Source organism: Lissotriton vulgaris, chromosome 1_2, assembly GCF_964263255.1.
Source record: "Lissotriton vulgaris chromosome 1_2, aLisVul1.2, whole genome shotgun sequence".
Lineage (NCBI taxonomy): Eukaryota > Metazoa > Chordata > Amphibia > Caudata > Salamandridae > Lissotriton > Lissotriton vulgaris.
The window spans coordinates 16,653,401-16,669,777 of record NC_141686.1 but is presented as its reverse complement, the minus strand read 5'-3'; the positions used below and the strand labels follow the sequence as shown (position 1 = coordinate 16,669,777).

General features: G+C 47.3%; 1 protein-coding gene across 1 annotated transcript in view; it reads left to right on the top strand.

Annotated features, from left to right (window-relative positions):
• SMC1B (structural maintenance of chromosomes 1B) overlaps nt 1–16,377 on the top strand; it is a 2,420,665-nt gene that overhangs the window by 1,840,033 nt on the left and 564,255 nt on the right. Inside the window, exon 17 of the mRNA XM_086952745.1 lies at nt 9,280–9,425. Within this exon, the coding sequence (XP_086808871.1) occupies nt 9,280–9,425 (146 nt within the window). The remainder of the gene's footprint in view (nt 1–9,279; nt 9,426–16,377) is intronic.

The following is a 16,377-nucleotide window of genomic DNA, read 5'->3' as shown; positions in this document are numbered from 1 at the left end:
TCATGATAACGCATGCCATATACTCTTAAGTGCATTATAATCCTCGCGGTTATATGCTAACTCTGGTATCGCTTTATCAAAACATGTCGAGTAAGGTGTCATACGAATTGGAATACTAACCCCTCGCCAATTCTGGCGACGGGGTTAGCATTCCACCCTTCTAGAGGGACACGACATGTATGTAACTGTGAACCCCGGTTAAAGTTAACTCGAGCCTCAGCATCACAAAATGGATGCTGCCACCACAGACACAAGTCTGACCCCCTGCAGCTGGGAGTCCTTACAGCGAGGGGAGCTTGGACAAAGGGTTTCCTGTCAGGGGCGGTGCTAGCACCATCCCAGACAGGGTTTTGTGTATCCTGGGTAGGCAGGGCTTTAGAGGAAGGTGACTGCAAGTGGCACCCCAGTGCTCACTATGCATAGGCCGGCTAGAACCAGTTCCAGGGGCACACCAGCCCCTGGCCTGGGGAAAGTCCGGCATGGGAGAGGGGTGTAACCACCCCCCTTCCTGGTCCCACCCATGGGCAGGACCTAGTCGCGTGCCAGCTCCTTTTCCTTGTATAAAGATAGGAGCGGGCCCCCTTCCAAAGTAGATCATCTTTGAATCCTGAAAATACTTTCTACGAAAGGAACTCTCGACTTCTTCTCAAGATTTCTCCCTTGTGACTAAGGAGTAGTCACCCTGCACCCGCAGGCACCATCTAAGAACACTGCGCTTTGCTGCACGTCCTTCCTCCAGAATCCGACTGACCAGCACGACGAGACCCGGCTTCCCTGGCACCTCTGACCTCTACCTACCTCTACAGCTAAGCTGAGAACCGTAGGTGCGACGAGACCTCGAGGGACCGGCCATCATCCGAACTGCACGACTTCTATCCAGCACGACCGCCGAGGGATCCTTGAGTGAGTGCTTTGGGGTCCGAGAAGCCCCGACACTGAGCAGCTCCAGCACCGAAGTTCAGCCCCCCAGCCTCCACGAGATCTGCGTGGGGCCCTTCTGCTTTTTGCAGCTCACCGCGTTGTCTGGCTACTAGCCCGCTGGCTTGTGGCCTTCCCGACGACGAACGACGACATCAACACTGCTGGACTGGTTGCTCCAGACTGGCCCTTGCTCCCCTCCAACAGAGGAGCACCCCGGACCCTCCTGGTCCACTCTAGACACCATTTTAGGTCCACCGCGTGGGCTTGCATTTGCCAAGACTTGTTGCCCCAATCCTGGGTCCAGCGACGTGGACAGCATCAACCATCGTGGGACAGCTCGCACCTCCATCCTGGTCGCCGACAACGCCTCCTGGTCCGTGAGACTGCAGAGCCCAGCTTCGCCCACTCACCTGGTCGAGGTGACTTCCCCCGGTGCCATCCTGGTGCCCACACAATCACTGGCTAGTGATTAAGAACTTGGTCCCCTCTGCTTTCAGGTGTCATCCATCTTCGATCCAGGCTTGGATCACTTCGAACTTCAACACTGGTCGCCTGCCAGCAACTTCTTTCTTCAGGCTCCATAGACTACAACGAGGGTTCCCGACATCTTTCCAGACCTATGCATCCGCAGCCCCTGGGCTAGGTAACTTCGGCATTTCGGTGCCCCAGCATAGCCTCACTATCCAAGGGTCCAGATCCTTTTTCGTTTCAGCTCTAACTAGTCGGGTTCGCCCGAGAACACTAACTTTTGCTTTTACTAGCCTCCATAGACTTTGTCCCGCATCCCGCGTGGGAGTGCACACTCTGCACCCGAGTCCCCTAGGCCTCCTGCTAGTAATCTGAAGGTTCAGTAGGCCAGTCCTAGCGATTCCAAACCCTATGAGATTAGTACTTACCTGCTAGTAATTTTGCATTCCACTTTTGTAGTATATGGTTTTCCGTGCCCCTCGGGCATTTGTGTAAATTGTGCAACTTATAGTATTTTCGTAAGAGTTTTGTTGTGTGCTTAGTACCCTGTCCTCATAAAGAGTACAGGGCTGTTGTGATCTAAATAAATACACTGTTTATTTTCATAACACTTGTGTGGTGTCCTTTCACTTGGTGTTCAAGGGGTATATGTGATGGTATAACAGCTGGCTTAACACGCCCTCTAGAGTTTAGCCCGAAGACTGCTCGTATCCATGCTACTAGGATAGCTGGTCTATAAGGTTGACTTACAACCAATCATCAATAAGGGTTGTTTGGACTGATACAAAGTGCTCACTAGAATAGTGAACATTATATATCGGGCCAACTTCTCAAACCCAGCATCAGGGTAACTTGTCCGACCATGTCTTCATCTCAAAGGGCACTGCAAGACAGTTGCAGTGGTGGCTCACGGACCGCGATTTGGTCAGCGGCAGATCCCCCCCCCCCTACCCCAACCGGAGCACGTAGTTGTGACCAACGCATCTCTCCGGGGCTGGGGGGGGGCACATGGGAGAGGCGGAGATCACAGACCTCTGGTCTCCGGCGGAGTCCCGGCTCCACATCAACCTTCTGGAGCTGCGGGCGATCCGGCTTGCACTAAAAGCATTCCTCCCCTCTGTCCGGGGGAGTGTAGTGCAGGTGTTCACAGACAACACCACCGCCATGTGGTACTGCAACAAACAGGGCGGGGTGGGGTCGTGGACTCTATGCCAGGAGTCTCTGCGCCTCTGGCAGTGGCTGGAACATAAGGGCCTCACCTTGGTTGTTCAACACCTGGCAGGTTCTCTGAACCCCAGCGCACACTAACTCTGCCGTCGGTGCATGATGGATCACGAATGGCGTCTGAACTCGGACGTGGCGCAAGGCCTCTTTTAGCAATGGGGAGAGCCTTGGTTAGATCTTTTCGCCACAGAAGAGAATGTGCAATGTCATCAGTTCTGCGCGTTGGAATTTCCAAGGCGGCACTCGCCCGTAGACGCTTTTCGTCGCGAGTGGAGTTGTGGTCTGTTGTTCGCTGTTCCAACTATACCACTTCTGCCCAGAGTGCTGAAGAAGATCAGGCGCGACCGGGTCCAAGTCATCCTTGTGGCTCTGGACTGGGCACGGAGGTTCTGGTATCCCGAGCTACTCAGCATGTTTGTCGATCCTCCGATTCGTCTGCCCATTCAGGAGGACCTTCTGTCGCAGCAGCAGGGGCCGGTCCTCCGCCCAAACCTATCCAGTATCCACCTACATGCTTGGAGATCGAGCGGCGACAGTTGAGGCCATTTGACTTGCCTCCTGAAGTCTGTAATGTCATTCTGGCAGCCAGGCGTCCCTACACGAAATCAGTATACGCCTGCAGGTGGAACAAATTTGTGGCATGGTGCACAGCAAAGGCTGTGGATCCCCTTTCTGCCCCTCTTTTAGAGGTTCTCCTCTTTCTCCTTTCTCTTGCCCAGTAGGGCTCTGCTCTGGGCACTCTGAAGGGCTACCTCTCGGCCATTTCCACCTTCTTAAGGCTACCTGATCAGCCCTCCATGTTCAAGTCCCCAGTTGTAAATAGGTTTTTGAAGGGCATCACTCATATGTTTCTTCCAGTTCCTTTTGTGATGCCTCAGTGGGACTTGAACCTTGTTATAACTTTTCTGATGTGCGCTCCCTTTGAGCTGCTTCATAACTGTCCTCTTCGCCTCCTTACTCTGAAGACCCCTTTCCTGGTTGCCATCACCTCTGCCAGGAGAGTGAGTGAGCTCCAGGCCCTTTCTTCTAAGCCTCCTTTCCTTTCAGTCCATCCGGACAAAGTTGTGTTGCGGACGCGACCCTCTTTCCTGCCCAAGGTAGTCACAGCCTTCCACATCGGGCAGTCCATCACTGTGCCCACCTTCTTTCCCCCTCCGCATCCGTCGAAAGAGGAAGAGGGGCTCCACCATTTGGACCCAAAACGTGCGCTCTCCTACTATCTGGATCGCACACACCAGTTCTGGGTGGATGACCAACTATTTGTTGGTTACGTGGGCGCTAAGAAGGGACGGGCGGTGAACAAACGAACCATTTCTTGATGGGTCGTCTTGTGCATCAAGGCTTGTTACCCTTTCACACGAAAGGAGCCTCCTGTGGGGCTTCGTGCTCATGCCACACGGGCCACGGCGGCTACTACTGCCCTGGGTCGGTGAGTCCCCTTGCAGGATATCTGTCAGGCAGCTATGTGGGCCTCGTTGCACATGTTCGCAAGACACTACTGCCTGGACAGCCAAGTCCGGAGAGATGGCTTTTTCTGCTGTTCCGTTCTCCAGGACTTTCTGGTGTGATCATTGGTTTGCAGACCCACCACCGGGGTTAGTATTGCTGGGGTATCTATTCTAAGGTAAGGAATCTAATACTAACCTGTTTCTTTCAGATGCACAAGTTACTTACCTTCGGTAACAATATATCTGTAATAAACAGTAGTTAGTTTTAGATTCCTTACCGCCCCACCCATCCTCCCCGTTCTGCGAACCCATATCTAGGGTTAAGGTCATTCCCTTTTCAGGGCCCTAGTTTCATGGCACCAGTGTTGGTTTTTATCATGGCTCTGCATTTCTGGCACGGAAAAAGCTGTGTAAAAGAACTGACATCAGCGCGCGAGGGCGGCGTCTAAGTACTCCGGCGACATTATCACGACGACGGGCGCGGAGCCGCAGACAACGCCTCCCGACGCGCAAGGGTACTGCTATGCAAAAGTTTCCGGATCCAGTCTGACGCCTGGAGGTATTCTAAGGTAAGGTATCTAATATTAACTACTGTTTCTTACAGATATATCGTTACCGAAGGTAAGTAACTTGTGCGCCATGTCCGGTGGGAACTACACTTCGCCCAGTCCATTCTGCAAGACTTTCTGCTGTGATCCGTTCTGCAGACCCTCCCCCTGGGAATGCACTGGTTTGCTGTGGGACGGCTTCAAAGGGAGTGGTCTCCGTTTCATCCGGGAGATTTCCAGCAGCCTGTGAGACTGGTACTGAAGACGGCCAAACCGGCCAGAAACGCGTCTTCCCAACACTACAGCGTTTCATGGACTGCAAATGACTGCGCTCTGTTTTGTTCCATTAAATCCTCTGTCTATCCCGGACCATGTGTCCCGCTTGCTTTTTTCTGTGAAGGTGCGCATTGGTGGTGTATCTGTGTCCGGTTTTGCTGAGACCGGTTGGGACACGCCCTCTCGTTCAGGAGCACCGCATACATCAGCAAAAAAATCTTTGGTGAGAGTACAGAAAGTGCTATATGCGGCGCCCCCCCAAGCAAAGGAATTACCTCACCTGGGTGCGCTATGGAGGCACATTGCTCACCGCCGAACATTAGGGACATCTCAGGATGTTTGGTACTCGCATTACTTAATGTGCCACTGTAGGAGAGTAGGGTCTGCAATCCTATAATCACCCGGACTTTTTTCTTTTGTTTCACTGGTTTACGACTTTCTCGGGCTGTGGGCCTGCCAATTAGACCCACAGCCTAGCTGTTCTCTCACTAAATTGCTGTATGTACCCTAGGTGCATTACCCAATTGGAACTGGGCCACCCTGTCAGACCCTGTAACTCGGGGCATCGGTGTACCCAGGGCCTACCAGGGGCTGAAGCATGTATTATGCCACCCCTGGATGGCCATCTAAATCTGACACAACTGGCTGCACGACAGCTGGGGCCACGTGGCGTACTCGCCCGTTGCTGTAGGTATAGTATCCCTATACCTAACCTTAAAATGGACACCCGAGTTCCTATCAGTCACTCCTATGGCAGGCCTTGACAATCCTGAAGGCAGAGTGCATGGAACCGTGTGAATTGGGCTCTGGCACGAGCTGAGCCCGTTTGCAGCTTGCGGAACCAGGACCCAATGGCTGTTCCATGATAACGCGTATCATATCGGTAACTTCGGTATCGCGTTATCAAGACATGTCGAGTAAGGTGTCATACGAATCGGGATGCTGCCCCCTCACCAATTCTGGCGACGAGGTTAGCATTCCGCACTTCTAGAGGGACACAACATGTACGTAACTGTGAACCCCGGTTAAAGTTAACTGAAGCCTCAGCTCCACAAAATGGACGCTGCCACCACAGACACGAGTCTGACCTCCTGCTGCTGGGAGTCCTTCCAGCGAGGAGAGCTCGGACAAAGGGTTTCCTGTCAAGGGCGGTGTTCGCACCGTCCCAGACAGGGTTTGTGTATTCTGGGTAGGTAGGGCTTTGCAAGAAGGTGACTGCGGAGTGGCACCCCGGTGCTCACTACGCATCTGCCGGCTAGAACCAGTTCCAGGGGCGCGCAGCCCCTGACCTGGGGAAAGTCCAGCAGGGGGAGAGGGGTGCCAGAGCGGGGACCCTTCCAAATTAGATCATCTTTGAATCAAGAATACTTTCTACGAAAGGACTTCGAGACTCTTCTCAAGATTTCTCCCTTGTGGCTAAGGAGTAGTCACCCTGCACCAGCGGGCACCATCTAAGAACTCTGCGGTTTGCTGCAAGTCCTTCCTCAAGGATCCGACGGCCCAGCTCGACGAGAACCGGCTTCCCTGGCACCTCTGACCTCTACCCACGTCGTCAGCTCAGCTGAGATCTGAGGGTGCGACGAGACCTCAAGGGACCGGCCATCATCAAAACCTGCACGCTTTCTTAATCAGCACGACCATCGAAGCAATTCTCTGGTGAGTACTCTGGGGTCCGAGAAGCCCCGACCCTGAGCAGCTCCAGCACCGAAGTGCAGTCTCCCCGCATCTCCACGATCTGCGTGGGGCCCTTCTGCTCGCTGCTCAGCACGTTGTCTGGTCACTAGCCGCTGGCTGGTGCCCTTCTTTGACGACATCCGACAACCAACGCTGCTGGTCTGGTTGCTCCAGACCGGCCCTTGCTCCCTTTTCCGAGAGGAGCATCCTGAACCCTCCTGGTCCACTCAAGATGCCATTTTAGGCCCACCACGTGGCCCTGAAATCTGCCACGGCTTGTTGCCCCAATCCTGGGCCCAGCGACGCCGACAGCATCAACCTTCGTGGGACAGCTCGCACCTCCATCCTGGTCGCCGACAACGCCTCCTGGTCCGTGAGACTGCAGAGCCTAGCGTCGCCCACTCACCTAGTCGAGGTGACGGCCATCCGGTGCCTTCCTGGTACCCTCTGACTACTGGCTAGTAGTACGAACTTGGTCCCCTCTGCTTTCAGGTATCAACGATCACTGATCCAGGCTTGGATCTCTACGAACTATTCATCACTGGTCGCCGGCCAGCAACTCCTTTTCTTCCGGCTCCTGGCTCGTCAGCGAAGACCCCCGACGCCTGTAAGACTTGTGCAGCCGCAGCCCTCGTGGCTAGGTAACTTCGGCAATTTGGTGCCTGCATAGCCTCCTTACTTTAGGGTCCCGAGTCCCTCGCTTCCGACTTGCCTTATCGGGTCCGCCCGAGACCACTAAACTTTCCGTGCCCTCGGGCATTTGTTTTAATTGTGCACTTGAAGTATTTTCCTAAGAGTTTTGTTCTGTGCTTAGTACCCTGTCCTCATAAAGAGTCCAGGGCTGTTGTGATTCTAATAAATATACTGTTTATTTTCATAACACTTGTGTGGTGTCCTTTCACTTGGTGTTCAAGGGGTATGTGATGGTATAACAGCTGGCTTAACACGCCCTCTAGAGTTTAGCCCGAAGACTGCTCGTATCCACGCTACAAGGATAGCTGGTCTAAGGTTGACTTACAACCAATCACCATAAGGGTCGTTTGGACCGATGCATAGTGGTCGCTAGAATAGCGAACGCTGCATATCGGGCCAACTTCTCACAACCACCACGATGAACTATGCTGACCATCATGCAGTTCACTCGGAGTTGTAAACAGTTAGCACACACCTGCAGTTGGGAGGAGGAGCTGTGGGACGGCTTCAAAGGGAGTGGTCTCCGCTTCATCCGGGAGATTTCCAGCAGCCTGTGAGACTGGCACTGAAGACGGCCAAACCTGCCAGAAACGCGTCTGCCAGAAACCTGCCAGAAACGCGTCTGCCCAACACTACAGCGTTTCATGGACTGCAAAGGACTGGGCTCTGTTTTGTTCCATTAAATCCTCCGTCTATCCCGGAGCATGTGTCACGCTTTCTTTTTTCTGTGAAGGTGAGCATTGGTGGTATATATATATATATATATATATATATATATATATATATACCACCAATGCTCACCTTCACAGAAAAAAGAAAGCGTGACACATGCTCCGGGATAGACGGAGGATTTAATGGAACAAAACAGAGCCCAGTCCTTTGCAGTCCATGAAACGCTGTAGTGAAAAAAGAAAGCGTGACACATGCTCCGGGATAGACGGAGGATTTAATGGAACAAAACAGAGCCCAGTCCTTTGCAGTCCATGAAACGCTGTAGTGTTGGGCAGACGCGTTTCTGGCAGGTTTGGCCGTCTTCAGTGCCAGTCTCACAGGCTGCTGGAAATCTCCCGGATGAAGCGGATATATATATATATATATATATATATATATATATATATATATATATATATATATATATATATATATATATATATATACATACATATATACATATATGTATATATATATATATATATTCTAAAGTGATGAATCTGCAGTTAGAATTGTCAATCGGAAGAGCAAGTTGCTTACTTTCATTTAAAACTGTTTCTGGTGGATCCTGTATCTAACATCAGATTCCTCACTTCCCAGCCTTGTTCTGGTCAGTTTTGGCTTTCTTGTAACATCTAAAAATTTCCGAAGTTAGTGATCAGCACACTGTTACCATCAATTGTTCAAGCTCAAGCCTCTGTGAGCATTGAAAGAGAAAGAGACAAGAAAATGATGTCAGCATGCTGGGATGACACTTATATGCGCTCCGCTCGGCCTCTTCCTGGGTGGTATGATGTCAGCACAGAGCACCACTTGTTGGTGCACAGGAGCACTGCTACATAATTCTCTGGATTCTGTCGCTCCTGAGGATATTCTAAAGTGAGAAATATGCATTTAGCTAGAGTATCTAATGGAAAGAGCATTACTGAAGGAAAGTAAATTGTTAATCATCCTTCAGGAATGAAGTATAAAGTGCACTGTTCTAAGGGGAAGTTTGTTGTTTTTGTTTTCGTTTTTTTCCATATAATTTTTATTTTGAGAAATAAAGGGCACAATCAATTTATCGCAATATACATTACAGTTGGCTGATCTGTTCCATTTATACATACATACTATTTGCAATCTTATATATACAGTAGATAGAATCATTCCGCACAAAGTGTAATTTATACAGCATTACCTTCAGCAGTATTGCATCCCTCTAATAAGTCATCTTCTTGAGGAATTGATGGCAGTTCGCATATATCTACCGAAATTTGCTGTTTTTAAATTTAAAAAGTGAGCATTTAAATTGAAATATTTTCTCCTTGCTGCAGGAAGAAGAACGAGTGTTGTTAGTAGTCAATGAAGCAATGACTGAATTGCATCAATTTAAAAACCTTTTAATTCTGAAGAAATCAGAAGCTGGGGAAGCTCAACATCAAGTAGAGGAAGTGAGAAAGAAATTATTAACTATAAACAGGTAGCCTTTGTCATCATTATTTTCTAAAAACACATTTATGATAGACTGTGTATAGCAAGGCATCCCACCTCTCTCTGTTCGTGTGAATGGCAAAAAGTCTGATTTGCCAGGAGTAGAAAAAGGGAAATGCAGTGTTGCCAGGCAGTGAGTGGAATTAGCTACTACTTTCATATCTCTGATCTTTACCTTTGGGCTTGCTAAGTGTCACAGTGTATAAAATGGTATAGTCCCAATGGTAGGATGCGTCACGCATTGACTAAAAGGGCTGAGGAGGTAAGAATATTGCCTGAAGAGCACCTTCATATATTTGCAATAAGGATATGCCAAAGCAGCATGCAGCCTATGACTCCGAAATGGATGTCCCACAAGGGTAATCATGAGGTTTTATTAGTAACCCGAAGGGCCATGTTGTTTGTATGATAAAGTCGAGTTATGAAGATCATTTATCTGCTTTAAAATGGTGTTCAAGAGTGACCTGTGACTCATAGGATGACATGGCAAATAAGCCAGGTAGTTTAACTAAAAAGAAGTATTCCTGTGTATCCATCCTAGAAAGAACACCGTTCTTGGAATGTGAGCTAAGAAATGGAAAAAGTTTGATTGAGGTTTGAAGCCGACTGCTCAGTTTTTAAACCCAACAATGCCACCAAAAATAGGACCATTATTTATGTTTCTTGGCATAGACATAACAATGAGACAATAGGAGGAGACATGTCATAGCAGAGAATATGCAGAGCTGCAACCTACTGTGGCTTAAGGATTGCCGGTTTGCTTTCTTTCACTTTTATTTACAGATGCCTGATTTCAGCTTTAGCTATTTGTTGTTGAAGGCATGTTGTGAACAGAACAATGTATACTTTTGGTCAGCCCCTTTATCATTATTGAAAAACGTACTTGTCTCTGCTACTGATTTGATAGCTTTTCTCTCTATTCTTGTTTTGGTCCTACTCAGAAGCATTTTGGTCTCCAGGTGATTTGATTGTTTGTTATCTATCCCTCCTCACTGTTGTCAAAGATCCTGTGTTGCAATGAATAGGGGAGACTGTTTTCTCTCTTTGCTTTGAATGTTTTATATTTCTCAAGACTATGGAGGTTTGTTTGGGGAGGAAATATGTGACAGCTTGTCTTCCTGTTTGTTAGGACATATCTATGATCCTCTGGCACACAGTTTTTTTTGTTACTGTAACCGTTGTGTTTTAGGGCCTTTTAGCTCTGTTGCCTCAGTGCCTAACCTATCTCATCCTGCTAACTGAACACTGAGTGCATCTCTTAAGCTTTTGATCCTCAGTGGTAGCAAGACGAGCACTCCAAGCCTTCTCAGGGAGATAGTGTGGGGGCAGAGATTCAGAGGCTAACTAATTTTGCACAAATCTATTACATGAGGGATGGTGGGTCATGACTATTAATATAATTGATGATAATTAGTGCAGCTCTTGAAATACATTATTAAGACTACTAGGATCCCCAGACCTCACAATACCATTAAATCACCTTTTTATCTGTCAGTCATTTTGGTCCCTTGGAACCGGTACTGGTCCCGCATGACTAAGCGATCTGATGATTGGTCCCTATGTCTTGACATTGAAGAAAAGAAACCTATAAGGAGGGAGGGTAGGAAAACCCTGCCCCTCTGGCACTTCAGAGGGCACCCAGAAAGCCCCCATCACCCCACCCCAGAGCCAAAAAATGAAAAAAGAATGCACTGCATAATACAGGACATTGCTCCTGTGAGGTACAGCAGTACTCCTGTGGGAATCGTACTATGGAACTGTGCAAGATTCACTAGGTCCCACAGTAGCATGGAGCTGAATCTTAGACGTGGTAACATGGGACTACTGACGTACAGCGAAAAGGTATTAAAGAAAAATAAATAATGTGGAGTAGAGGTCTTGGAGGGGTTGGTGGAGGGGTTGACCCTCTACAGGGAGTTGGGTGCAGGGCATAGCCTAAAAAGGCCCTGTAGCTAGCCACCTGCCACACACTGCCAAAAGATGTGGTCAGTGGGGAAGATGGGTGAATATAATTAAAGCACCTCAAGAATTAATTGATCAAACCAAATGTTTGTGATGTTGTAGTTAAGTATTGTAAGAAGATCTCAAATTCACAAAAAAAACTAAAGATGTAGTGGCATTATAGTTAGGTAAGGTAATAAGATTTTAGCTTACTTTAAAAAAACCTTGACATTCACTGATAAAAAATAAAGGTTAAAATGACATAATAGTTAGGTTTTGAAATAATGCAAAAAATAATGTTTAAAAAACAGAACAACTCTGAAATTCGTCAGCTATAATTTACTAAGCTAACTGTATCTTGCACCCCTACCATGTAGAGAAAGGATGTGGCCTAACAACTAGAGTGGTCGACCTCGGAGCTGGGAAACAGTGTTCGAGTCTAGGGATGGACTCTCAACATCCTGTGATTCTGGGCAAATCACTTAATTTACCATGCCTAACAAAAATAAATGTATCCGTCAGTAACACAAATAGTGCTCATGGACAGCGCTCTAATACCTTCAGGTCTAGTTAGCGCATAAAATAATAGTGCATTGCTTATGAATTCACGTGTTACATCACTCATGAGATGTTGAGTGACATTATTGATGACAGCACTGATGGCATCTCAACTGACATTAATGACATAACTGATGTAATTTCATACAACGGTTTTGACAATCTGCTATGATTTTTTCATACTCGAAGGCATACAGGAAAGTAAACCGGTTAATAACTTATGTTGAAGCTTTTGTTTTTTATGTGCTTTTGCAACAGGCATCTGAATGAAACTGCAACCTATTTAAAGTGAACATCTGCAACTGTCACTAGTTGCTCTGACTCTCTACCTTGTTTATATGAAATACTGTTCCCAAGTAAAACTTTGTTCTTAGCTAAAGTGTGCACCATATAACTTTAACCATATTGAATCGGACTTTACTTTCCAATACTACACTAAACAAACTTGTTTCCAACACTACACTATTTCTATTTTGTACATAAAGGCCATTTGTTACCTACTTTATTTATTTTTAAATGATCAAGTTGTTTGTAGACTTATTTGAGGAGTAGTAGTTTGGATGATGTCATGATTTATGTCATGAATTCTTTCTTTTGAGATGTCCTCAGTGATGTCTTCAATGATAATATTTAACATGTCATGAGTGATTTAATATGTGAGGCCAAAGCAGTGCATGTCAGGGGCGCACGTTATAGTTAGCCCAATAAAGTATAACTGGTGAATTTCAACGGATTTGTGTTTGTTGAACATTAGTTTTTGTAATATTACACTAGCTAACTATAACATCACTTTAACCTTTGGTTTTTCAGAGAATTGCTAGGTTTTTGTTACCTAACTATAACGTCACTTTAACATATATATATATATATATATATATATATATATATATATATATATATATATATATATATATATATATATATATATATATATAACAATCTCCTTTCCAAAGGAGGACAACGCTGTGTGTAGATGTTTCAAAACTTTATTTGTCGGCCACCATTGAACGTGTTTTGCTCACAAATGCTGAGGCATGATTTACAGCCAACCTATAAACATTTTTTGTGCCTCTAATGTGAGAACTACTGTGTAGACAACACTGAAAACAGACTGGTAGTTTTCCTTGCATTACTTCAATTCATTCGTAAATCATAATGATTTTCTCTACATAAATCGTGTACCAATAGTTAAGCAGTGCAATGCTTGTAATTTCCAAGAAATTTGTTTCTTAAGACCCAGCCCCAATGAGCATCAAAATCGGCAGGTTTTCTCTGACAGTACATTATTTCGAGGTAAAGTTATTGTTTGCCTCCTTGCACATGCACACATTTTTTTAACTTATGTAAAGTGCTTCAAAGCCTTAAGGCAATGTCCACGCTAAATGCAATTCCTAAATACATTTACTTTGACACATCATTGTTGGCAGGTGGGTATCTTTTATTCCAGCGGTCCACAGAGAGGAGCGGACTACAGCTCTTAAAACAAGCATTAGCAATGCAATCGGTCTCGCCTTTGGGACCTAATATGTATTTAGCTATACAGCACATTAGCCTGGGTGCTGAAACATCTACTGTTCTTTAACATGGAGGGAAAGTAAGCACCAAACTGCGTGACTTGCCAGGTACAGGAACACATGGAGAGAAATATTACCTTTCAGTGGGAAATGGTATAGTCCAAAGCTCCTTTTTTAATAATAAAATCAAGGCCATATCACTGAAAATACAATATTTGAAAAAAATATTCTGTGCGGGTGCTCGTGGAAGACAATTTCTATGGACTGGAATCTAGACAATGCTAAAGTGATTCTGGTATTTTACTGACCTCTGCTTGTCGTTTTCTATCAAGAAAGTTAAATAGAAGCAGTTGCCGGAGAAATAAAAAAAAGAAAGTCCCCCTGAAGCAGACAAGTCCTAGGGCTGATCTCCAGAGTCCACAAAGTACAATCGCATATAAGTATTATTACCCAAGACTGCATTTGTTTCAAGGACGCTATGAAGGCAAAGAACACCATGTTAGCAAAATATACGGACCCGACTTGCGGGGAAGTTTTGAACCACATCTACCAGCATGCTTCTCTGGAGAATGCATGCAACTTTGGGAATTTATAGCTTTGTCTTTTCCGTTATTTTCGAATCGCTGCCCCGTAAGGAAGGAGCTTGTGGCTCCGAAACGCGTTAGGGGATTGTTAAAAGCAGTTGTAATATGCAGATTCCTGGAATAAAGGTTTTGAAAACTTACCTTTCTACGGAGTAGTGTCCTTGAAACAGAGGCAGTCTTGGGTAATAATAACATATGTAAGTATATACAAGAGGTCTTGAATGCTCGACCTAAAAACTGGTGACCTCATTCCTTACAATTTCTAATTTCTAATTTAAAACATTTATAAAGCGCAGCGTGCACCGAACGGTTTCTTGGCGCTAGTGGAGGGTATTGGCTACAGAGACAAAAGTAAGATCCGGTGGTAGAGCCGGGGAGGGGGTTTACGCAGGGAAAGCCTGTTTAAGAAGAAACGTTTTTAGTTCCTTACGGAAGGATACGTAATGGGTAGCCGCACGAAGGTGGTCTGGGAGGGAGTTCCAGAAAGTGGGGGCCAAGGTGGAGAAGTTGGACCCACCCCACTTTTTGCGTCTGAAGCGTGGGACTTGAATGAGGGATTTGGTGGAGGAACGAAGTTCTCTGGAGGGAGCGTATTCTTTTATTAGTGAGGAAATGAAGGCGGGGGCGGTGCCTTGTCGGGCCTGGAAAACCATGCAGGCGGTTTTAAACAGAGAACATTCTTTAACAGGGAGCCAATGAAGCTCCCTGAGGAGGGGTGTGGAGTGGTGATAGCGTGGGAGTCCGAAAACCAGCCGGGCAGCTTGGTTTTGGACCATCTGCAGCCTCCTGAGACTGTATGCTGGTATGCCATTGTAAAGAGCGTTGGCATAATCCAGCCGTGATATCACTAGGGCGGCCATGATCATTTTGAGTGCCTGGGGGGAGAAGAAACGAGCGACAGTGCGGATAGTTCGGAGGGTGAGGAAGCAGGAGGAAACCACAGAGCTGATTTGGGAGTGAAGGGTGAGTTGAATATTTATTTTAACCCCCAGTGTTTTGACCGTGGTAGAAGGAGTGAGGGCGGGACCAAGGGTTGGGGGCCAGAAGAGAGAGTTCCAGGGACTGGAAGAACCACCGGTAAGAACCAACTCGGTTTTATCCGGGTTCAATTTGAGATGGTTGTGGTTCATCCAGTCCCTGATGAATATCATGGTGTGCTGAAAGCTGGAGACAGAGAGGGGAGAAGAGATAGATCAAAGATGAGCTGGAGGTCATCCGCGTAATTATAAACGGTGACCTCCAGCTGCTGAAGAGCGAAGATGAGGGGGAAGATATAAAGATTGAATAGTAGGGGAGACAAGGAAGAACCCTGGGGGACACCACACGTGACGGGGAGTGGGGTGGTTGTGAAGTCTCCTAGCCGGACCGCCTTAGTGCGGTCCCTCAGGAAGGAGGAAAGCCACACCAGGGCTGATCCCTCAATTCCAGCCGCCTTGACACGGGACAGTAAGATGGTATGGTCTACCGTGTCAAATGCGGCGGAGATCGAGGAGTACCAGCGCCTGGTGTTTGTTGTGATCCATACCCTTCCTGAGGTTGTCCAGGACTGACACCACGACTGATTCGGTTGAGTGCCTTGGTCGAAAGCCAGCCTGGCGGGAAGCCAGTCCCCCATTGGCCTCTACGTGGGTGCTGAATACCGCGGTGACATAGCGCTCCAGCACCTTGCCCAGGTAGGGCAGCAGGGAAATGGGGCGGTAGTTGGCTGAGATGGATGGGTCAGCGCCAGGCTTCTTAAGAAAGGGCACTATGGTGGCAGATTTGAGCGTAGGGGTCACTACTCCCTGCGCTAGGGAGCTGTTAAGGAAGGTAATGGGGGGTTCAGGACAGGAGGAGTAGATTTGTTGGAGGATTCGCGCCGGACAGATGTCTGCCGGGGAACCTGATTTTACTTTGGGAAGTATCCCCAGGAATACCTCTTCAGTGATGGGGGGGATAGAGGTGAGGAGGTTTTGAATAGTGGGAGGAGAAGGGTCAACAAAGGCAGGCGAGGGGGGGGGATGTTGGCCTTAATGGTGGCGATCTTGTCAAGAAAGTAAGTGTTTAGTTGGTTGCATAGAGGCTGGGAAGGGGGGATTTGAGGTGAAGCCCTATCGGAGTAAGCCAGGTCCTGCACTATGCCGAAGATCTCCCTAGGCTTGTTTTCAGCAGAGATTATTTTTGTTGAAAAATAAGAGGTTTTGGCGGCAAGGATTGCGGTCTTGTAGTCGGCGAGTGATGTCAGATAGAGGGTTTTAAGTAAAGGACAGTAATTTTTCCTCCACTGCCTTTCTGCCTGTCGAACGGACAGTTTAAGTTCTTTCAGGTGGTCATTAAACCACCTATTAGACTCCTTGGGTCGCCG